At 33.7% G+C, this 24950-nt stretch overlaps 1 protein-coding gene across 1 annotated transcript; it reads right to left on the reverse strand.

Moving 5' to 3' along the window:
* Positions 1–586: 586 nt before the first annotated feature.
* Positions 587–4042, reverse strand: LOC110096332 (DNA-3-methyladenine glycosylase 1). Its single transcript, XM_020822218.2, has 5 exons — positions 3520–4042; positions 3361–3418; positions 2964–3047; positions 2722–2857; positions 587–1513 (listed from the first exon to the last, which is right to left on the reverse strand). The coding sequence occupies exons 1-5, from the start codon at positions 3995–3997 to the stop codon at positions 1256–1258; spliced, it is 1014 nt and encodes a 337-aa protein (XP_020677877.1). The 5' UTR covers positions 3998–4042; the 3' UTR covers positions 587–1255.
* Positions 4043–24950: the final 20908 nt, after the last annotated feature.

A 24950-nucleotide genomic window follows, 5' to 3' on the forward strand; every position in this document is an offset into this window, starting at 1 on the left:
AGCACATGATTGGATTCCTGTCCATTTCAAAATATAATGAATAACATTGTAAGGTTCACAAAAGCAGGATAACTATACACACTTCAGTTAAGGTTGGGACGACTTTTTTGTTGCTTTTTAGAACATTTTTTTTAGTTCAAAAATTTCTTGAATTAAAAAAATTTATACTAAAAAATCGTTTTAGGAAGAAATATAAAAGCTTACCCAAATAAAACCTAAATAAGGCTATTTCTTCTTCATCTCTTCTGTTACAAACAATAAGAATATTTACTGCACTTAGCCTTGAATTCCACACTTGAGAGAAAACATTAGATATATATTACTCACCGAACAACAAGAGATTAGGAGTACAATAAGAGAGAGAGAGAGAAGAGAGCATAAAATGGTGTTCCTTGAGAAACTTTATCTCTATCACTGATAGACTTATACATAAACACAAATGTTAACGCTAAATTATGTAAGAAATTCCTCTCGCACTCTCTTCATCTCTTATGTTACAAACAATAAGAATATTTACTGCACTTAGCCTTGAGCCCCCCCCCCCCCCCAAAACATTAGATCCCCCCCCCCCCCCCAATTAGGAGGAGAAATTATGCTGTGCGGAGTCCAGACGGTAAAGAACCGTACGGATGTAAGTATACATAGTATTTACACTGAGTATAATTTTGTACATAGTTTGGTTTTTTTTTACACAGTGTACAAACACTATGTACACTCACATCCGGACTGTTCTTTAATATCCGAACTTCGCACGAAATAATTTCTCCATTAGAAGAAAGCTTTTGTTAAAAAGACCTAGAAGCTGGCCAGTTAACTAACCACAAGAAAAAGTTTAAGAAAGTAGAGAGAAGATGAGAAAAATGAAAGAGATTGGTGGGGCTAAGGAATAATAATGAAGGCCTTCTGAGGTCACATGGAAAAAGGCCAAGCCTGCACACAACACATGCAGCTGCCTGGTATCTCACATGCTCACTGTTCTGCTTTCAAAAAATTTTGTCAGGGTATTGATGCAAAAGTGATATATCAACTTCAAAATCATCCCATTTAGATTAAAATTAGTATAACTTAAAATATTGTATATAACACTAATCTCGACGTAAATCTTATGACTTTGAAGCTTCCTTAAGACTTATATCGCCACATGCAAACTCAAATTAAATCTAATCCTAAAGTCATCACAAACTAAAGGAAAGCAACCAAAGCTATGCAGTCATAGTAAAGAAGCCAATTAATGATCATAAGGAGATTTGGGGTTTCAGTGCAAGGATAGGAGATGGTGGTGGCGAGGGCAGGAGAGGAGGTGGTCGTTGGTTAGGCCGGCGGCTTGCATGAAGGAATGAACGACTGTCGGACCGACGGAGCGGAAGCCACGGCGGACGAGGTCTTTGCTTATGGACTCTGACTTGGAAGTCTTGGCTGGGATTTTCCTGCAGGTTTTGTAGTTTGGGTTGAGTGGCCTGTAGTTGACAAAGCTCCAGAAATATTTGTCAAGAGAGCTGAAGTCCTTGGTAATCTGCATGGATAAATAGTGGAAGAATATGGAATGGTTGGTCAGGAAACATGGAAAGTTAGACAAATTAAGTATTATGTTTATGTTAGAGAAAATAGTATATGATGGGTTGCATATGTTAAGGAGGCATGAGTCAAAGGACCACATTGCATATGTTCATTCAAGGGCGGAATCAGCTTTACTTTTGAGGATGGGCAAAGCTGGTGGTTGAGATTCAGAGAAGCGTAGGGCGTCGAAGTAGCAGTCTAACAAGCATGAACGAAATAGGAGAAACAGTACACGCAAGAAATAATGAATGGTTGAGCTTGCGTGAATTGGATCGGGATTGGATGCAGCAAAATTTTTAAGATAGGACAAAAAAAAATTTCGGGGTACAAATTTTCAAAATTGCCCATCCTCGGTTCAATGTGATTCCACTAAACAGCTTATAGGGGACATTATAGCGGCTTTTATGAAACTTTTTTAATTATGAAATGATAATATTTTTTATATGTGCTATTAGCAATGTGTAACAGATCAAAAGGGATGTTATGTACAACTAAACGTCAGATAAGAGCAAACAGCAAAAAATAATAATTATATTGATTAAAAAAAGAGAATATTTCGAAAGATTATTCTATTCTATTCAGATTATTCTGCAGAGATCAAAAGTTTTTACTGAATAATTACATATCATGTGATGTTATACCTTTCTTGCTTCATGATTTTTTATCCTTTTTTCAAAGAATGGATCAAAAATTTATTTTTTGTTTATTTAACATGCGATTAGAATGTTTTAGTAGTTAATATTTCTTTTATTCATTTTGAATGATAAAAATAAGATTATTATTTTAAAGAATTTTTGAGAAACTTTATAGTATTTGACATCAAATGATAGCTGTGAAAACTTCCATCTTTTTCTAAAACATAATTTTAAATTTTAAGCAATGAAATGAAGCATTAGATTAAAAAAAAAAAAACAATTTAGGCCCTTCCTAAAATAGCTTTCTAAAATCTTTGTACTAAAAAATTCTTTAAAAATCAATAAGAAAGCCTTAATGTAAGAGTCAGCGCCTCAAAAAGCGTTTGGTTTATTAAGACAGGGAAATAAATAAACAACTGCTAACTGCTTAGCTTCTAATAATACAACAATAGAAGAATGATATATTATATGTAATTCTATAAATTCCACAAAGTTTACAAAAAAAAGGAATAAAATAGATTTAAAATACCTGAAGAATTCTGTTAGCATTGTCTACAACAGCTCGAACCCTCCCCTGCTCTATTCCATACTCTGAGCAGATGGAGCTCATCTGCCTCTCTGTGAATTTTGCCACCACCTCTGCTTCAAATCCAGCAAAAGCTTCACTGTAACAGAGCAAATAAAACAAAAAATTTCAGCTTTACTACCGTTGACCCAATTACATAATCAAACAAAATATGTAAATATGTGGATGAGTAGATCTTTTTTCACCTGTATTCCTTCCTCCTCTTCAGTATGGTGGTCCAATCCAGTCCCACTTGAAATCCACACAGCACTAACAACTCGAATAAAATTCTGTAAAACAAATGAAGGATTAGAATCATGTAGATGAGGATAATAATCAAGGATTTCATAATGTGTATCTTCGGAGTTCAAATTTAAGCCAAATATATATTACTATCAACTAAAAGTTTAATTCAAAGATAAACAATAATTACCATACTCAATCGATATTTTCAAACAAGAAAAAAAAAATTGAATTATCACTATTATATTAATAGATTAATCTATTAAAAACTCTGTTTTTTTTTTTTTTAATTTCTCATCCAAGTCTAATCTCTATTCAGATGGACCGTAAAACGGGGGAAGTGAGAAGAAGAAAGCTCACTTGTCATCATGAACAGGAACACCCCATTCCTCATCATGGTAAGCCACATAGAAAGGATCTGTCTCAAATAAGAAACAGAGCAGAAGAAACCTTAACTAATAATAAATATTTCTTTATTAAAACAGAGAGGAAATAGGACTTTATACTTTGGTCTCCTACCTGAATTAGATGTAATAAAAGTGCATCTCTTCTCCTCCTGATTCACCCCTCCATTATTCCCTGAATGAACGGCCACCGATTTATTCTGAAGCTTTGCCTCCATCTTTCCATAATGCGCAATCCGCAATTTTCTCTGCTGTTGAATCAGAGACGCCTGCTCCCTCTGCGCCGCCGCAATGCTTCCGGCTGTCGTGGCAGCCGCCGTCAAAGCGGCAGGTTCCAAACCGGGAAGCCCCCCGGCAAACACTTTCTTCGACTTCTTCCTCACTACGATAGGCGGCTTTGCCGCTGCCGACCTTGGCGTTGGCGGCTTCTCGCCACTTGAATTAAGCCCATCGGTATCATTCCCCCTCTTCAGCACTGCCATCGCCGGTGGAGAAGACGGCTTCTTCATGGACTTGGGTGGGTCAAGTGCGGCTGAGAAGCTGTTGATGGCTGGCTGGAGGACCGGTCTGCCGTCGATCTTGGAGTTGCACATGATGTTGTGAGGAAGAGGGGAGGGGGGAAGAACAGGGGAAGGAGAGGGTGAAGATGGAGAGCGGAATGAGGGAGGGGGAGTATAAATATGGAGATGGGGGTGTAAATAGGGAAGGGGAAGTGGGGAAATGCTAACATGGAGGGGTTGGCGTCTGCCATACAAGCCTTGAGGTGGGCGGCGTCGCTTTCAGTTAGGGGAACTGGGTAATCCCAGAACACTAGAGCAGATGGTGACCGTTGGATTTACCTTATCCAATATTTTAAATTTAGAAATGTTATTTAGTATTTACATCTTTCTATCGCCATTTTTAATTATTTTATCTATAAAATTATCATCAAATGTTTGAAATGAATTAGGAGAGTTGTGCTTTTGGGTGTGATGCAATTAAACAATTATGCATTAAATAAATTATTAAGAAAAATAAATGTTGATAGTATTGTCTTCTATATTTGAATCCTAAGTAAATAGAATTTTAGCACTTGTAGTATTTTATGTTTTATCATTCTTTGAGATAGACTCAATCTTTTTCTTTCGTGCAATTGATAGCTCGTCAATTTATCACTTTTGAGAATATCAATATCTTAAGGTTAATTCGTACTTCTCCTTTTGCTCATTTTGGTGGTTAGGAATCTTCCTCCATTTGTATGTTATGGCATTCTAATGCTCTGCTTCTTAAGAAGAGTCACTAGTAATTTTTTAAAAATATAAAACATTCATCCCCCCATAATGTTAACATAAGTTTTGTATTTGATGATTCCTATTGTCATGCATCAAGATCTATAGTGAAAGAATTTCTTTTCTTTTTTCTTCATAATTCTTTCTGCACATTCTATTAATTTATCTTTTATTTAACAACAAGATCAATTTAATATCCAAAACTGATTAATTGTATTAAAAAAAAGGTAAATAGTAGCAGAAAAATATCATTATATTAATGCTATCAATATTTATGTAATATATTCAGAGTCTTCATAGGCTGCAAAAGAATATACATAAAGCATAGAAATTGAAAAAGAACTAAATTAATATCATTGCCTAGTCTCAAACTGTAAGCTCCTTATCTTTACGTGAAATCATGTAAACCACATAATGAGCATGAAAACCCAATAAATTAATAAAATCTTATAACTCAAATCAATACATGACAAAAGAGAAGCAGTATATTGTAAATCATATAAAAAATTAATATATAGGTTATGTGTATTGGTCACTTGTATCAATCAATTATTATATTTTTATCATTCAATCATTCTCGTCAATCTATCAATTAAATAATAGTATTAGTATATATATTCAATAACGATAAAGAATATGCAAATAAAAGAAAATATATCGATATCCTTATAATAAATAAGTTTCCTCAGTTAAGAATTTGAATGAGCTTATGATTCTAGATCATTTCTCATCTTTTGGGGAGATTAAGATTTCCCTATGAGAATACTTGTAATTAAAGTATATGTGAGGATAACCCTCTTAACAACTCTTTGGCAAAGATATCATTGATATAGTAAATGAGACTCTTAATGCCTTTAAAAACAAGCTTAACCAAATCCATGATTATATTAATCATGACTTATAAGCCTTTTGATATTTCCTCTAATTATATTGTAAATATTTTGATAACTCCACTTTATAATCATCATCTAATGTATTTTATTCAAGATATTCTTATTGTTATAATTAGGAGGTATGTGGTAGTAGCTAGAATTCTTAAATTTAAGATGGGATTAATTCATTGACTATAAAAAGTGTCCTTTGATTCTTAGTTTATCTTCTTACTACAAAAATGGTCATTAAGACTTTATGTATTTTAGCAGTGATAGAAGGAAAAATTAAATGCTAGTTTATGGGACCTAAAATGTTAATGTCAAACTCCAAAATCAAATCATGTGTTATGACTCTATAATTAGTTTATTTTGGCAATGTGGATAATTTTGGTTTTTTTATCACTTGAGTATTTGTCCATATGGATCATAATATTTTCTAATTTTTAGTGATAATCTTTCTAATGATTTTAATTATATGTTCTATGAATGTATAATGCCTGTGTCTTTTGCATTTTTCCAAAAGACTGTTAATTAAATAATGTTTATTTTTTATGATATCTAACACAAATATATTGATGAAATTATATGATATGCTAATTTGAGAGGGTGTAAGAAAATACTACTCTAAAAAGAGAAATAAAAATAAATAATATAATTTTATAGATGTGATAGAATTTGTTTCACACTTTCCCATCTTGTTTATAAATGATTATACAAACCTCTTTTTATAAGGGTTAACACTTGTTAAATTATGGTGCCTAATTTGTGCCTTACAAAGAAAACTTGCAGCATAGATTTAGTCACAAGTCGATCTTCATGAAAAGGTCATCATAGGGTTTGAATGAGGAAGTGAGCCTTGGAAAGTTGTCTAATATTTGTAAATATTAGTGGTAGTTAGTTGGTGCTACCGATTGAGTGATAATGGTAGTAGGCTGGTAGCATTTGCAAGCGACAATGGTGATCACTGATATTGGTGGCGGTTGATAGCAATATTGGTGGTTGGTGATGATGACAGCGATAGTAGTTAGTAAGCGGCAAGCAGCAGGCAATGGAGGCAATCACCGGTCATGCTGGTGATTCATAATGGTGGTAGCGAGGTGAATAAATGGTGTTAGAGTGGTTGTGTTGATGGCAACAAGTAGGGATAGTAGCAAATATTGCTAGTAGTGTTGATTATTTTTAAACCTAGCTAATCAAAATTTCAAAAAAAAATATTTTTTAAGTGTTCTTACAAGCAATTTGATTAATTTTTTTAAATAAAATATTTTGCTAATCATTTGTATTTGTGAAAGGATCCATGAGCCAATGGTTAGAGGAAGATGTTATTTCTTCAAAAATACTATTTTAAATTCAATCTTTTACGATTTATTGCTCACCATAATTAATCATATTTTTCTTAAAATAATAACTATAAGCAATGTCTTATCAAGTAGTCATAATTTTAAATATATAAATTTTTTAAGAAAATGTAGGTACATATATCTTCAATCATATCAATGAGTTTTAAGCTTCGTTTGGAATAGCTTTTGTACTAATTTATAAAACAGAATTTTAGTAAAAAATTATTTGAAAAAAATAATGTATTAAAACTTTGTTTTATAAAACAATAAGAAAGCAGTTTCAAACAAAGTCATAGTTTAGATGAAAGCTTCCTAATTAGCAAGACAGAGGTCATAGATTTTTGTATGATTTGCACTATTAAAAAAAATAAAATATATATTATAATTTAAAATTATAATAATTAAAATTAAAAGGACCAAAAATAAATTTTTTTATTATTTATGTTCCCCTCTCCTCATAAGCTACACCAATGGAGTAGTGGGAGAGGAAAGCGACTCGAAGAGAGCACCCGAATCATTCATCAACTCTTTTTAGCTGGCAGGAATCTCCTCTCTCTCTCTTTCCCTCTCTCCCTCTCCCTCTCCCTCTCTCTCTCTTTGTCAGAAAAAAAGCCATTAAAGTAATAACAGCTTTGATCCAATTGGAAATCACTGGGATATTTCATTGTTATTATTCTATCCTAATTAATTAATAACCTTTTGGCTTAGACGACAAGCATCAATGCATTGGGATCTTCATTGTTTAATGATTATGTGGCATAATTAGATGCTTAATTGTAATGATTATAGGTCAATGATGTTATCTATTTGTTTTGGGAGATGGAGAAGGTGGTTAAGGTGGTTTAAGTCAAGATTAGCTATACACCTCTTGTTAATATTTAATAGGTTAGTTAATTAAGCTTAATTGGACTGATGTATTGATCGTTTTGGATTCATTATACCAACTAATGGCTTATAGAATTGTTGACCTACTTTTTTTTTGCTCCAGACTGGGTCAGTGAGCTGACTTGGTCAAGTTTGACCAGGCTAGACCCCAGGACCCATCCCAATGGGTCCAGGGAGTCAAGCTAAGTCTGCTGAGCTCAGACCCAGGTCAACCTGGCTGACCGTCAACCAGGGTTGACCCAAATAGACCTAAACCCTTTCATTCAATTTCAAATCCAATTCAGGCCTCCTTGAGCCCATTTCTCTGCACCCTTGGACTCAGTAGGTCGAGCTCAGTCTCCTAGACCCAGACTTGTGTCCTGGGTCAACCCAGTTGGCCAAGTCAACACAGGTTGACTCAAATTGACCTAAAGAGCCCAAATCAAATTCAAATTATTCAAACCTGTTTTATGGCTCAAACCCATCACTCCATTGACTGGTTTGACCAAGTCAAATTTTGACTTAGTCAAACCCAGCTCTTAATGGGTCAAATCAACCCATTAAAGCCCATTTAAACCCCCATTTAAGGCTCTAATTGATTCCCTTTGGTTTTGAATTCAAAACCACGGCCAAAATATGATGATTTCCCTTCTAACTAGCCAGAGATTTGATCCTAGCCATCCATGCTAGGTTGAGGGCATTTAAATAGCAAAACTTAGGTCAATTAGAGGACTTTTTGACTCATACTCTCTCTCGAGACTGTCAAAACACTTAAAATTTCGGGTGAGAGCTCTAGAGAGATCCCTCCACCTTTTCCAATCAAATCCCGACGGTCAGGACCTCGCTGGCGGCCAAATTCCGATGACCCGAAGCCACAAACCTTCCAAGGAGACCTGCCATCAATCGAGGGCGTTTCAGGGCTCGACGTCAACTAGGAACATGTTCGTGGGGAGTCTACGAATTCAACATGCCCAAGAACTCCTGAATTCACCGTGTGGATTGAGGTATATCCTCAACCCTAGTCTAGAATACATAACCACATAGGGTTAATTAGTGTTCTATTAAGCAAGTTTTAGACCGATTTTTCACTTACCCATTGATGCTCTTCATACCTAGTATTCATGTTTAAAATTTCATCGATTTCTATCGTACCGTTCGAGAGAACGAGACGATTATTGTGCTATTACCCTGATTTCACCCTAATCCTGACAACAAGTGATCTGAACCGTTGATTCTGTGATCGACGGTGCACATCCTGCCGCTCCGCGGTTTCCTCTGAATCGCTGAAACGACCGCGCGGTCCCGCTGTCCACGTGGCTTCATCTGGGCCTTTCTTTTGAAACCGCGGAGATCAGACGGTCGGGGGCTGTGCCGACGTGGATAAGTGGCCCTTGATTGCGACAAGATTGCCGCAATCATTGGTGGCGCGCACTCAGCCATGTTGCCCACTCAGCCGCCACCGTCGAAATTAATTTAAAAATGAGTTTTAAATTTTATTTTAATTATTTTCAAATACATAAAACTTCAAAAATTAATTTAAAAATATTTATTGGTTCAAAAAATGCGTGCAATATATCGAATCGCTCGTATTCTCGGCCTCTTTATTATTTTTACTAAAAACATTTTAGTGCATTTTAAAATATTCTAAAAATAGTAATAAGTACATTTATTTTTGTTATTATTTTATATCATTAGTATTATTTTTAATATTGTTATATATTATTTGTGATGTTGTTTTACTGTTATTATAATTATTATTATTGTTTTTTAAGTTTTATTATTATTATTATTATTATTATTATTATTATTATTATTATTATTATTTAAATATAAAAAGTAATTATTATTATTATTATTTCTCCCCTATACCTATATATATATATATATATATATATATTACAAATTGATCTATCTTTAATTATTCTATTTTCTAAGATCTATATAATAATAAGTATTTTAAACTATCTTTGAAATTACTTATATTATTAAATCCTAATTTTTTTGAGATTCACTTCTAATGAAATTTTAAACATGGGTTGAGCATGTGAAGAGCAATCATGGGGGAGTGGGTTAGTGAATGGTTGAGTCCCAATCATTTACTAATCTCTCCTTTAGGTTTACCTACTTTCTTGTTATTCGTAGTTTGCATGTGTAGGGTGCACCACCACCTAATTTAGGCTCTCCTAGATCTAAGGATATTGTGTGTTTACTATTTTTATGTGTTACCATGCATTTATTATCTTGAGGGTTAGCTAAAACTTCACTTCAAACCGTTATAACGTAGTGACACCCTAAGGATAATAACTAAGGACCCGTCTAACGAACATAGAAAAATTATAAGAGCTAGGGTAGATCACCGATTGATATGAAAACTACCAAAATTAAACTTAGTAACATTATAAATCTCCCAAAATTTTCTAGAAATTTTTAGGAGCTTTTACACCCCTTAATTAACCAACCCTAATTTACTTGTTAAATAGGGTCCTGAGACCTTCTAAAAATTACAATAAATTCATTTTAGGTCGGAAAATTACCTATCATATCTCAAATTGTCCAGAATTTGATTCTTGACCTTAGATAAATATGGCTCCTTAGTTTGACTTTATGTTGGCCCTTAATTTAACCTTAGGTGAATATTACCGTTTTGCCCCTAATAAATCATTAAAAATTATTAAAAATATCAAATTTTCTCCAAGCACTTGGGAACAATTTCTCAAGTCGTTCCTGACCTTTGGGGGTGATTCTGATTAGTTTGGAGCTGGTTATGATCAAAACCATAAAATCAGCCCTTAAGTAGATAATTTAAATAATTCCATAAATACCATGAAATTAGAAAATTCATAACTAATTGTAAAACATTCCAAATTAAGCAAACTCACTTGAATTAGACTCCTATTATGGTCTAGTATTTATTAAAAATATTATAATTCTGGAAACTAACCTAAATTAGAAAGTCAACTTTCCGGTCAACCCCAGTCTATAGTCTAGGGCCCGAAACTTAGAAAATTCATATCTTTGTCTAGAAAACTTCAAATTCAGTGCACTACCTGGCTAAATACTCAACTTAATGTCTAGTATTTACCTAAAGTATTAGAAGACCCAGACATAGACTATTTCCCATAGTGACTTTTTGGACCCCCTTAACCTAATACCTAGGAGGACCCGGGTCTTTCCAAAATTGGCTAATACAATTTGAACTTCAAACATCACTACCCTCAGTATTTAAAAGTGATCAAAAAACTAAATTAACTAAAATGGATTCTAATTCATTAATATTTAAAGTTTAATTAAATTTTTCTTTTTCTGGCATATAACAAACCTGAACTTCATGTAACTTTAACTAATTACCTATATTAGGACATATCCAAGTCACACCAGCCATACATGTTGCGGATCTGTTTTCATTATTTTTTGATTTTGATGATAGCAAACACTCTTATTTCTCTACGACAGCCTTATTTACTAACATTTTAGATCCACACGATCAGACTGTAATTTGGAATCAGCTCAAGATTGGGTAGACTAGATCTGAGTCAGCTTGTACACTTTTTCTATTCTTGAGTCTATTGTATTAGGTGTGGATCCTGATATTTTATAACTTGGAATATTTTCTATTGCTCTCTAAAGATTTCTATTTTTGGTAACATCGTCCGGGACGATATTTATATCGTCCGGGATGATCTGTCCAAAATCAGAAACCCTAATTAGGGCATCCTCATTAAAGCAGTCGTCATTATGCAAAACAAATCGTCCTAGACGATTTTTTATCGGCCAGGATGATAGACTTAATTCAGAAAGAATCTGCCGCAAGATCTAATTAAAAATAACATATTTTTGTACATCATCCAGGTGGATCATCCAGGACTATAAAATATCATCCAGGACGATCCAGGTCAATTTTTTCAAAATTTCTTTGGAATTTAAGGAAAGCAATTATGACTTGATTTCACTATCAAATCGGCCTGGATGATCGCCAAATCGTCCTGGCCGATGTGCTGGACGATTGGACACCAGATAGCTGTTTTTCAGGGCGATGTTCAGGATAATGTTCCATAACTTGTTCTGATCGGCTAGGATGATATATTATCATCCTGGACAATATGAACAAACTTCTTCTGATAGTCTCAAATCGTCCCGGCTGATTGGGTTTAAATTGCACTGATCGTACAGGACGATATTAGTATCGTCCTGGACGATAATGTCGGCATCTTGCATTAATGAGCTTGTTTTGAGATCTTCTATTTAAGCTATGACATGACACTTTGTAAGTTTCTTTGGCAGCCATTGTACCTTCGTTCTTTTGAGGAAAACTTGAAGAGAGAGCTTGAAAGGGAGTGAAGAAATGGTGGAGTTTGAGAGAGGAAGAAGATCCTGTGACGGGGGACTCAAAGGAGTGTGGAGGGGGTTCCACACAGTTGCTCCGGCAAGCTCGCATCTGAATACCGTCGGATTCAAGGCTTGTCTCGAGGGAAGTTCACTAAAGAAGAAGATCTCTTTGATGTCAAAGGACCAGGCGACTCCGCCGGACCTGGGAAGGTGGAAGTGATTTTGTAAAGGCTTCTCCGCCTAGCTGTGGGGGCTAAAGGAGAGACACTTGTTTTAGTGCAATACTTGGAGAGTGCCTCTAAGGAGTGGACGTAGGTCAAGATTTGACCGAACCACTATAAATATGGTGTGTTCTTTCTTATTATTTACTTCCGCATTTAATTTCCGCATTTGGTTTTCTTTGTGATGATTTTGGTTTGAGTTTTATCTTTGGTTTTAAAGTTATCCAATTCACATCTCTCTTTGTTATTCTTGGGCTAGTTCATAAGGGCTTAACATCCCTAACGAACTTTCAAGTGCCATCTGAGCACTTTCAATACACACACATAGACTTATTTGCTAGGGCACCACTTCTAAACCTAAGCTAGGCCGATATTTATTTCTTTCTGCTGTGTGCCGGAGCTTTTCGATGTTTTCACTGCATGCTGTGATGAAATTGTTGGTGTGTGTGCTTACTTTTCCTGCACTCTAGATATGATGTGATGAGCGCTAGATCTATCCGTAGGTTAGGAGTGACATACATATACATATATATATCTTGTTCTTCTTGTAGGTGGACATGCTCATGCTAATAAAAAGGGGGCACCGTCATGATTTTTAATATTATTTTGCGCAGGTGCTTGCTCAGTCCCCCTAACAAAATGAGGGCTAATTCATTTAAGAATAACCGCTACAAGTACTCTAGAAATTGCTTAGCCCTCATGCTTAAGAGCATGGCTTGGCACAGCTTCAATGGGTTGATTTTAATTCTATATAACTGCTTATATATATAAAATGTTTGGGATTTTTATTAGGATAACCTTGTAGGGAGTCTAGAATTTTCTATTTTCAATTAATGTAAAAATTTATAATAATTATTAAGAGTTGTGAAAATGCAACTTTGAGTTGGGATATCCTTATCCAACTCGAATTCCAAAAGAAGAAGGCATCCTCACAGGGGAGAGTCTTCTTCCGTTTGAAAGATCGAGTTGGATGGCTTTAGATATCCAAAGAGAAAAAGCAATACCCCCTACTAAGGGGAATTGTCTCTTCTTTTGGATATTCAAGCCACGATGAATCCAATGAGTCCAAGGATGAGAGATCCAAGGAGTCCAAGGAGGAGAGATCCAAAGAGTCCAATGGAGGAAGATCCAAGGAGTCCAAGGAGAAGACATCTAGAAGACTGAAGTGCTGAAAACTTGAAGACCCAATATCCCACTCAAAGTCATTTGCGTCTGTCATAGGCTTAGAAATCCGGATTGTTGGCAGTGGTGCCCGGCCACTTTATTTTCTGCATACACTGGGCTGTAATAAGGGCAATTTGCCTATGGATATTTACTATATTAGTTTATTTATATTGATGTGTTTATTTTTTATTGCGCGGTAGAAATTATCTGCTTTATATAGGTTTTTTTCTTGCATGCTGTTTTTGTTTTCGCCTAGATCTCGTTAGGCTCATTAAGGACTATAAAACATTTTCTACTTATAATCAAAATTTTAATATTTAAGATTTTAAATAACTTAAAAACTTAACGAACCTAGGGAACTGTCGGAATCGTCCTGGGTCGCATGCATAATGTTGCATCTCTTCTCTTCTTCTTATAAGACACCTCCCTACATGCGGGTAGAGTCCGGATAATATGGTATATGAGGATGAAGTGTCAGACCTAGAGAGGCTCAGTCTTTTCTAAAAATCTATTTTCTATAAGCCTATTTTTAAAATTCTGAAGCATACATAATTTGAGACCTTTTAACTAGCATGCATTGCATTAGAAACTAACTAATTAAAATTTAATCTCATTAGTTAAGGGCATCACCCCACATAAGTCTGAGACCAATTAGAAAACTCTTTAGATGTCGATCCCATTTCTAGAAACTGTACCATCCACCCATCTTTCATAAATAACTTTATAGCATGGTTAAAGCGACTAGGTGGTTAGCTGGCTCCCCAATCCAGGTCGGGGCAAGTCCAGGTTTTGCATTGCATTAGCTAGGACACGGGTGTTTGTGTGTGTAGAACACTAAACCCAAATTAGATTTAGGATTCAAGGCTACTACATTCAGTCTCGTAGTATGTCTTAAATAGTATGTAGGTCTCTTCTCTTCAGAGGTTATAAATTCCACTTATCTGCGTCACAGGATGACGCCACCTCCATCCTTCTCTCACGCATGCGATTGGATATTTGATCTTTTCTTTTTCCAGATTCTCTCTGGTACCCTAGAGCCTCTGAATGCTAGTGGGTACCACGTACACATGTTGATTCAACCCTTCGAACATTTCCTCCCTTTTGAGTAGGACTTCTTAGTCTACACCCTTGTGCCAATCCCATCTTAGGAAAGGATAATGTATGATCCTTAATCGAGAGTTTTCTCGGGCTCCGGCCTGGGATGTAATTAACCATGGGGGCTTGCGCCCGTGGGAAACTTAGCCCCACATCTACTAAACCCCACTCGAGCTCTTGGATCGGGTGGAGGAAACCCGTGACTATGATCAGGTCGTGTATATTACTACCCATCGGGGTGCGCTGGTGAGAGCCGCTATCCTCAATGGTTAGTCGTATGCACGATCCAATCTGTCCCTTCCAATTGGCCCGTTTGCGTGGTGCTCTTTCGGAGGTCCACAATAATATTAAAATAGTTTATATGAATTTAAGTTAAATAATTATTTTTTATATGCTAATTTGTTAAGATTTTATTTGAACTACCTGATGAAAAGTGTACGTAGATGGATGAGACTTGAGTTGTAAACAATTTGTCTCCTTTCCCTCAAGCTTGATTAAGAGGCCATTAGGTTGGAGGAATTTTGATTGTATTGCACTTTAAGCTTAAAAGATTTTGACATTTAAAATATTTTATTAGTTGAAAGGTAAACTTATTTGAAATTCACATTACGTTTAATTTTGATGTATTAAAAAAATCAGATGATTACAGAATGCCTGCAACATTACTGTCTCTAGTTTAAGACAGAGCATAGCGATGCGACAGCGTCACAAAGCTGCATAGTGGATTCAGAGATAGAGAGAGGTGCATCGCGGCACTCCAGAACTTAGCATTGTGAGTCAGCCGAGCAGATTTCTTTCCTTTTTTTTCTTGTTTCACTTGAAAGGTTATATCCTTTGATATACTAAAAAGCTACTCTTTGTATGCCTTATAATAAAATATGTGTGAAGATCGAGAGACAAGGAGAAAGCTAGTGAGAGAAGATAGATCAATACAATTTCTCTAATTTTCATAGTGAATTTCATGGTGCATTGTGGCTTGATATATTTTTCCCATTTGAGTTTGATATATTGAAAAGCATCTCTTTATCTGTTCAGTGGGTAGAACGTGTGTGATTGAAGAGAGACAATAAGAGAGAGAAAATAGAATTATACAATTTCTCTAATTTTTATAATAAATTTTATGGTGTAATATGCCTCTGTGATTTTTTTTCGCTTTTTTAATTTTTCAGCGTTAAAATTCTAATGTTCTTTTTTTCCATTATTATTTTTTTATCTTGTGTATTTTATTGTGTGGTTTACTTCCCGACGTCATGTTCCAATAAGCTTTACAATTATGTAGAATCACACTTAGCTATGAACTAACTTAAAAAAAAAAAAGAAATAAACAGGAAAATATGTACTTATGTTTAACAAAGTTGGGACTGAGCTAACGGCTAACCTATCTATAATTGCTTTGCCTGGTGAATCTTGAGATAATTGAAGGCAAAGATATATAGTTCAGAAATCTTGGCAACACCATTTTTTTTTTTCTTTGGGAAAGGAGGTATTTATCAACTGCAACTTCAAAGGGAGCATTTGACGACGTAACTAATCTCTCGGCAGAACCTAGCAAGGCCACCCACCAGCATCAGGCCCACACTTACTTTGCCCAACTGAAGAGACAAAGCCGTCGTAGAGGGGATTCGAACCCGGGATGGGGGGTTCGCAACCGTGCTCGCCCACCAACCACCCTAAGCCTCGGTGGATTCAGCAACACCAATTAAAGAACCAGTTAAATTTATGAACATAAAAGCTGGAGCAAATTTTACTATGAAACAAAGGGAACACATAATAAATTGGTGATGCCTGCCCTCTCTCATCATTTTTCTCTGAGATCTCCTTGGAAAGGTTCACCTCTCTTGAGCTCACTGTCATTCTGTAATTATTCAAGTCACGAGATCTCATTGAAGTAGAGAACAATAATGATCTAACTTGGTGGTGAGCTTGATGCTTTATTAAGTTGAAGATTGCAAAGTGGCAAAATAATAATTAAGATTTTTATTGAAGATATGAAAGCTTTTTTTATGATTAATATAATTTATAGTATCACACAAAATAATAATAATAATAATAATAATAAATAAATCCCATTTTTGTATTTTTCCTCTCTTTTTTAATTTTGATATTTCTTTTTATTTTTGGGTGATCAAAGTCTCAATACATCATATTTTTCTCAGTCTTTCTATTGGAGTTAGTATAGTCAACTTGCATTTTGTTATAGCTCCAAGCTTGACTTTTGTAATATGTTTTTAGAACAATTAAGCCCGATTTATATTTCATTTGGGACAACTTTTGATCACATTTTTTTTTGTTATTTTTAAGAAATTTTTATATTAAAGAGCCGATTTAGGCTTTTTTTTGGGCAGGTTTTTTTACTGCTTTCAAAAGCAACTTTCCAGCACAAAAATACAATAAAAGTTGCGAAAAAATAATGGTTAAAAGCTGTCTTAAACTAAGCATTAAAAAGTAGCTTATTTGGGATTGTTTTTTTAATGCTTTCTAAAATAGCTTTTTTGTTTTAATTTTTTTTTTTTGAATTAAAAAATTTTATACATAAAATTTGTTTTAGAAAGCAATGATAAAGTTGTCCCAAACAAAGTTTTAGATTTCATTTGAGATAATTTTCTTATTATTTTCTAAAATAATTTTTTTAGTATAAAATTTCTAATTTAAAAAATTTATACTAAAAAACCACTTTAAAAAGTAAAAAAAAAAATTGTCCCAAATGAAATCTTAATTTTTATTTATTTTGACCTAAGTTCTCTTTCTCTATTTTCTCTCTCTCCACTCACTTAAATTCTAGCCAACAAAATCTTTTTTAAACTAAATATTTATTCCTCTAAAAAAAAAAACTACCATAAATCCTGTCACTCTAAAATAAAAAAAAAACTACCATAAATCCTGTCACTCTAAAATCAATTTTAAATTACATCAACAAAATGATTTTAATTACTTTAATCACCTGTGTAGAGATTGCATAATCTCTATAATATCCAGCATAAAAAAAAATTTACTAATAAAAAAATAACTTAATTATTCATTAAGTGTTCCCACTATGATGTATTAATTTTATATAATATTTCAACTAAAATAGTATCACCTCATCACAATTAAAGGCCTAGAGATGTAATAGAATCCCTACTTGTTCCTAGGATGCCCAACAAGCTTTATGAAAACAAAAATCTAAGTAGTTAATACTAAACAATCATAGACTGGCCAACTAAACTCCACTAAGGCTCAAGGAGACATGGGCATGTGCAATCCAACATCTCAATTATAATGATGCCAAGGGTTGGAGAGAACAAGCCTTGCCCCACTAGTATCATAGTATGGAAGAGATTAAGGTTTCGTTTGGGACGGCTTTCTTTCTGCTTCTTAAAGTAGCTTTTTAGTATAAAAATTAAAAAATTTATACTGAAAAGCTGCTTTCAGAAGGCTTCGTTTGAGATAGTTTCTTTATTGTTTTCTAAAACGGCTTTCTAGTAAAAAAATTCTTGAATTAGAAATTTTTATACCAAAAAAGTAGTTTTATAAAGTAGCAAAAAAGCTATCCCAAATGAAACCTAAGGCTTCATTTATGATAACTTTCTTATTGTTTTCTAAAGCATTTTTTTAGTAAAAGAAATTATTGAACTGAAAAATTGCTTTAAAAAACAGTAAGAAAGCTGTCCCAAATTAAACCCCAAGGCTTTGTTTAAGACAATTTTCTTACTATTTTATAAAGTTGTCATAGAGAAAATAGTTTTTTTTAAATTGTTGTGAAAAATAAATTTCTATTATAATTTTTTTTAAAACAAAAATTAAAATTACAGTTTGAAAGCAAAACAATAAGAAAGCTATCACAAATGAAACCTTAGAGTGATTTGAGTCATGAAAATATTTTTTTTAAAACATAGATGCAGGCTTATGCTTATTAACTCATTTTAATTTTATATTATCACTATCTTTATGCACTAAATGTTTTTTTTTTTACTTTTTATTTGATAGAATTTTGTGATCTCATGAGTTTAATTAGTCATAATGAGAAAATTTTCTATTCTATTTTAAGCATGCATTTTTAAGTGGCATATTATATATATGAAAAACTCATTAAAAGAATAGATGGAGGGTTTATATCATACTGATTAGATAAGTAAGAAATGTATTTCTCATTCCTAATTTAATATTTCTTCTTTTGTAACATAATTAAGTTGATTATCTTAATGAAATGAAATTTAGAAATTGACAACAAAAGTTTTATAGTCCCTGCTTAAAAAAATTAACAAAAGTAAACTTATGCTTCATTCGGAATAACTTTCTTATTACTTTCTGAAAGCCGTCCGAAATCAACCCATAGCTTTAATTTTTTACCATATAATAATTTTTTAAGGTGATTGGATTGATCTTAATATGATGGAGAACCATGGCATTTATAATTTCATATAATTCAATTATAAGTTTATTAAACTAATTTATTCATTAAAAATGATTAAAAATCACTAATAAGTTTATTCTAAATTTAGCTTAGAATAAAATTGAATTAAAAAAAAGGCCAAGTCAAGTTCGAATCAAATTTGAATTGGAATCAGATCAAATTTTATATGAATCTCTTTCTTTCTCTCTCAAATTACATAAATATTGCTCTCGATGGAGGCAATTGTGTTGGTCAGGCTCAAATCAATCTATTTAGACCCTCGAACCTCACCCAACACATTATCAGTGTGACACATACATGTGAAGGAGGAAGAAGAAGTCTAGATAGATTTAGACAATTCAACCTATCAATACTTAAATATGTCTGAATATGATCGAATTTCATGCCATTGAAATCACTGAAATAAATGTGTGAGCCAATTTAAAATAATGATGAAGTGTAAAGATCAGGGACAGAGAGAAGGAGGGCCTAGGGGGTAGGGGTGTCAATTCGGGTCAACGGGTCGGGTTGAACCCGGAACTGACCCGATGCTATCTGACACGACCCGAATCCGACTCATTTTTGCAAATGGGTCAGAAAATGCAACTCGGACCCGACCTGCCGGGTTGCCGGGTTGACACGACCCGACACGAAATGGGCTGCGGAGTGCGGAATTAGGCGCGCGCGCGTGGGGACTGCGGCCTCGTGCCGCATGGGCGTCCCGTGGCCGCGTGGATCTCGCACAGTCGAGCTGCATGTGGGGACTGGCGAACTGAAGAGGCGCCGAGGAGCGCATGCCCGCATGGGGACTGGCGGACTACGGGCAGAGGTGCCGAGGTAGTGCATGGGGACTGCTGAGATGCGCCGGACTGCGGGTAAGCAGGCTAGGGCGGAACCGCGTGGAAGCGAGAAGCCGGCTAGGTTTGAGCTAATGGACCAGGACCGAGGTCAACTTCGGGTTGATTTTGGGTTTTCGTGATAACCCGAACTCGACCCGTTTGCTAACCGGGTTGACCTGAACCCTGATTTTTTCGGGTCGGATCAAAAATTGACACCCCTACTAGGGGGGCACGTGCCCCCTCCTTCCTGCAAGCGATTTCAATGTAATCCAATGCTTTCGTTTGAGTATGAATCTGAAACTCCCAAAGCAAATATTCCAAACATTCATCATTGTTATAATCATTTCTTCTTTCTTTTAGAATTATTTGGTGACATTTGAAGAGCTCAAATTTATTCGTTAATAAATAGTTTCTATCAATGAAACATTTGTTTCGTCGTTACCATTTTCTTCCCCCGATGAGCATTTTCATGAAGGTCATCGACACGCTAACTATCATTTACTTGGTTTCTTAGGCTTATGGTTGGCACAATAAAACCATCTTATAACAACTATGAGCATTGAAAGCATTTTAACTAAAAAAACAGTAATAACATATTTGCTTTTTACTGTTTACTACCTAACATACATCAAATTATGATTTTAAGCGGTTATTAATTTTTTCGGTCTTGCTCAGCAACTATATATACACATATGTATGTAGAAACAAAGTTAAAGTTGGGCCACCCTAAAAAAAATTATGACCCCAGTCACTAGTAAAGATATTACATCAAATCAATAAACAATTAATATATATTTAATTTATCTGGAAGTTTTCATATGAATAATTTCAAAATTGATTATGTATGGACTATTTAGGATAGCTTATTATTATGCTTTTAAGATATCAACACAATTTCTGTTTGTCTATTATTCTTTTAAATTAAAAAAAAAAAAATTTATACTTCGAAGTTATTTTTTAAAATACTTTTTTTTTAAATTATTTCATCCATAATAACTTTACAATTATCTTTGCAAAATAATGCAAGTCAAAACATCAAACATTACTCGCTTATTGTGAGCTTCCCTCAAGAAAGAGTAATGGCTTCTTAGACAATAAGTTTAGGACTGAAATTTTGGTGCAATTATATTCACTTAAGGCCCATTTGATTGTTTGAAATTTAAAAAAAATGTGAAATTTGTAAAATATACTATTTAGTTGAATATAATTATATATTAATATTGAGTTTTTTTTTTCAAAATTAAATCAAATATCATACATTTATTTTCATGCATTAAAGAGCTGAATTTTTTTTTTTAAATATAATTTTTTTTATCCACTAGCTGCCAAATGAGCCTACAGTGATCCCTAAGCACTTAAAGACTTTCTAGTATAGAAAATTTATACTAGAAAGCTGTTTTAGGTAGCAGTACGAAAGCTGCCCCAAACGAAGCCTAAATGTATATTATCAAATTTGTGATACATATCATGAAAATCTTTTATCAGAAGATTTTAATGATTTATACTCATAGAAAGAACAATGCATTTCATCCCCCAAATAAATTTAATCATCAAAGAAAAATTTCTGCCACAACCATAAAATCATAACTTATCATTTATAATGAAAGATGGGAGCATTATTTCTCATGAACTACCTTTTTGCCACCAAATAACTCCATATCATTTATTCAATAAATACATCAAATCTTTATTCATCATTGGAAGATATGGTATGAAGATGTCAAATTCAATCATATTAGTTGCCAATATGTACTCAACATTAAAGAAAAACTGTTTGTACAAAATTTTGGTACATATATCAAATTATATTGAGTTGTTTAATTTGAACTACTTAAAAGAATATTGTAGATGAATAGTATCTAATAATAAAATTAAATTATGTGGAGATTAAGGATTTACTTGGGATATAGACTGCAGTGTTTTATAAAGTTGGTTGTGAAATTATTGTGAGAAAAATAACTATGATGCTATGGTTATGAAAAATAGCTTTTCATTATATTTTTTTTCTTTTTTGAAAAAATAATAAGAAAACAAGAGTCAAACAATGGCTTTGCTTGGGATGACTTTTTACTGATTTTTGTACTATAAATCTACTTTAAGAAGAAGTAAAAAAGTCGTACCAAACAAAGTCAAAGTTGTAGTTATTGTCTGAAAAACAAAACAGTCCAAAAACTATCTCAAACTTATCCTAAATAAATAGAAAAGTTAAAAAAAGACAAGAAGAATGACATTTTCTTGGTGATAATTAACAAAGTGAAGTGCGCAAAAAATTGGTAAGAAAATTAAATAAATTTATTATTTTGTTCTCAAATAATATAGGGTAATAAGGGAATTAGTGTACTATATATATAATTTGAAGATATCATACATTTAATTTTATGTTAAACATGAATATAAAATATTTAAAATAAAAAACAAAGGTGATCTCATAAGGCCCCTAATTCAATTTGAATAAGGAACTTTCTCTAGTTGACTCAAATCCATTAAGAATCTAACTTCAAATTTATTTGAAATAAGTATGACGCATTAGTTAGTTGCTTTATTTTTCAGACTGCAACTATAATTTCTTTTGAATATTCTTTATTTTTTTTTTTGCTTTTTCAATGTTTTCATAAATTTCTCCAGTAGAAAGATGTTTTTTGCGATTATAATAACAAAATTATTCTTTTACAACTATTTCACATCAACTTTATAAAACTTTGTAACCGCCACAAAAACCGCTTAGCCTCAAACTCATCTTCAGCTAAATTTACATTTGCCTTGCAAAGACATCGACTGGAGAAGTTATTGGACTCTATGGACTATGGCGTGCTAGTATGTAAGTTGATTTTAATGGGACGAGGTCGGGTCTTCGGTCGGAAAAATTATTCTCTCCGGACAACGGTGCCGCTGTCGATACCAAGCGCCTAATGATGTGACGCTTTTTTATTGGTCTCTGAACACGTTCGGTGTCCGAATACAATACTATCTCCTTCGGTTGAGTAGTCGATAGAAGAAATTTCTCCCATCTCATCCCGGGTCAAATCCCCTAACGTACCAAATAAAGATTTTAATGGGCTACTCTGACAAGGCCGCCGTTGGGCAGTTCAAATGAGCAAAGCTGTTGTGATCATCGGCCTGTCTTTTTGTCATGATTTTGAGTCTTTTTAATAGAAAATGACGAGTTATTTTGCTATCATTTGAGTAGGGTCTAAGTTTTTTTTTTTTTGGGAAAATTTGGAGCAATGCCCGTGTATTAAAAAAATAGATTACAAACAGCAAAAAAAAAAAAAAAACTCTATAATCTAAGTTACAAGTAAAAAGAGAGCTGTATCAAAAATTAACTAAAGAGAGCACCAAAAAATTAGCTCGAAGAGGTACAGGAGGCCTAAAGTGGGAAAAGTTATTACGTCCAGATAAAAAATAGGAAATTCGGACAAATACCGAACGATACCGAGTGCTCGGTACCGAGCACCCAAGTGACACGACACTTTGTTATTGGTCTCTGAACGCGTTCGGTGTCCGGACACAATAATTACTCCTAAAGTGAACTCAGAAGTGGCAGGAATCAACAAACACGGGCAATGAAGCATTCATGGAAAGAGGGGCTCTGGTGCCCGGTCAAAAACCGGCTAAGTTATGCTTATTTGTGAGTCCGATTAGACTTGATTCGATTTGTAGCTTCTAAGGTTCCTGATGCAGAGCATTTTAGCATAATGGCACATTGGCACAACTTATCCTATTAGCTTCCCACTCATATTAGTATCTTTCTGTTATAATAGTCCTGATCTACCTTTATAATTACAATTTTAGGACATACATATATAAAAGGGAAGATAACATAGATAGAAACAGGCAGATATAAAATTTGGTTTTCCAGCATAACCATTCTTCCTTTGGTTCCCTGTTGTTGGCTCTACTTCTTGCTGGTTGCATCAGCTTCGTTTGGGATTGTTTTTTTTTTTTCCCTATTTTTAAAGTAATTTTTAATATAAAATTTCTAAAATTAGAAATTGTTTTACTATAAAATAATAAAAAAGCTTTTCAAAATAAACCTTAAGTCTAATTGGATAAACTAGTGAGTTAAACTAATATGGAGTGATTAAAGGATATAAGCCCATGGAGTCCAAGGCTTGGCAACAATTTAGATGAAATAAGAGGAGATTTTGAGAACAAATGTCCTTAAATCTTTGCTCATCTTGCCTAGTTTTGTTTCCTAAAATGCTATACAATAAATATGAGTGCTAAGAGTTTAAGAAGTTGAAATCTAGTGGTAGCTTTAGGACTTCAAATATCTAAAAGAATTATGCTACTTTGTGTTGAAATTAATGAGTTATATCTAATTTGAATATTTGATTCCTTAAAATATAATGGGCCTATATGGTTAAGAATTTAGAATACATGAATTTTTTTGTATATTTTTTGCACAAATTTGTTTTAATGTCCCTTTTGAATCAATGTCCAGCAATTTTTAAGGAAGTTTGATGAAATCTAACATTGATTGGCTGGATATGCTACAAAATGGAGAGATTATTATGTGCGGAGTCCGAATGAGTCTGCATGTCAATTCGGACGCGTCACATCACCTAATGCACTGTGCATTGGGTGACGTGGCGCATCCGAGTTGGCCTCCATCGCACGTAATAATTTTTTCATAAAATGAGGGGTAGAACCTTCCTCTCTTTTGAGGGTGGGCAAAATTGAGTTAAAAAATATTAAATTTTTATGTATGAAATAGGAAAATTGATTTTTTTTTAGAATTTGGGTAATTGTATTTATTGAAAATGGACTAAATTTTAGGGTGGACAAATATTTTTAGGATGGCCTAAGCTCTTTCTGATTCAACTCCAGCCTAAAATTACACTTGTGTAGTAAAAAGAAAAAGATTGTTAATCCTACTTAAATCACAGGTAAAGTGACAGGTCAAATTGGGGCTTACCAGGTTGAGAGTCATCTATCTTTATTATATTTGAATTTATTTAAAAATTAAAATTACACAACACAACCTCATAGAAATTTAATCAGAATATTTGATATAAATTTCTTTCATTTGTAATACTATTCTTCATTTTATTTAAAATTCTTTTTATTAGTCAAACTTATTAGATGTTTGCATAATTTTTTTCGATTTTGTTTAAGGAACATAATTTTGTCTTTGATTTTATTATTATTAAATGCTTCCTTTATATTTCGTATTCGTCGACAC

This window comes from Dendrobium catenatum, unplaced genomic scaffold (genome assembly GCF_001605985.2).
Source record: "Dendrobium catenatum unplaced genomic scaffold, ASM160598v2 fragScaff_scaffold_864, whole genome shotgun sequence".
Classification (NCBI taxonomy): Eukaryota; Viridiplantae; Streptophyta; class Magnoliopsida; order Asparagales; family Orchidaceae; genus Dendrobium; species Dendrobium catenatum.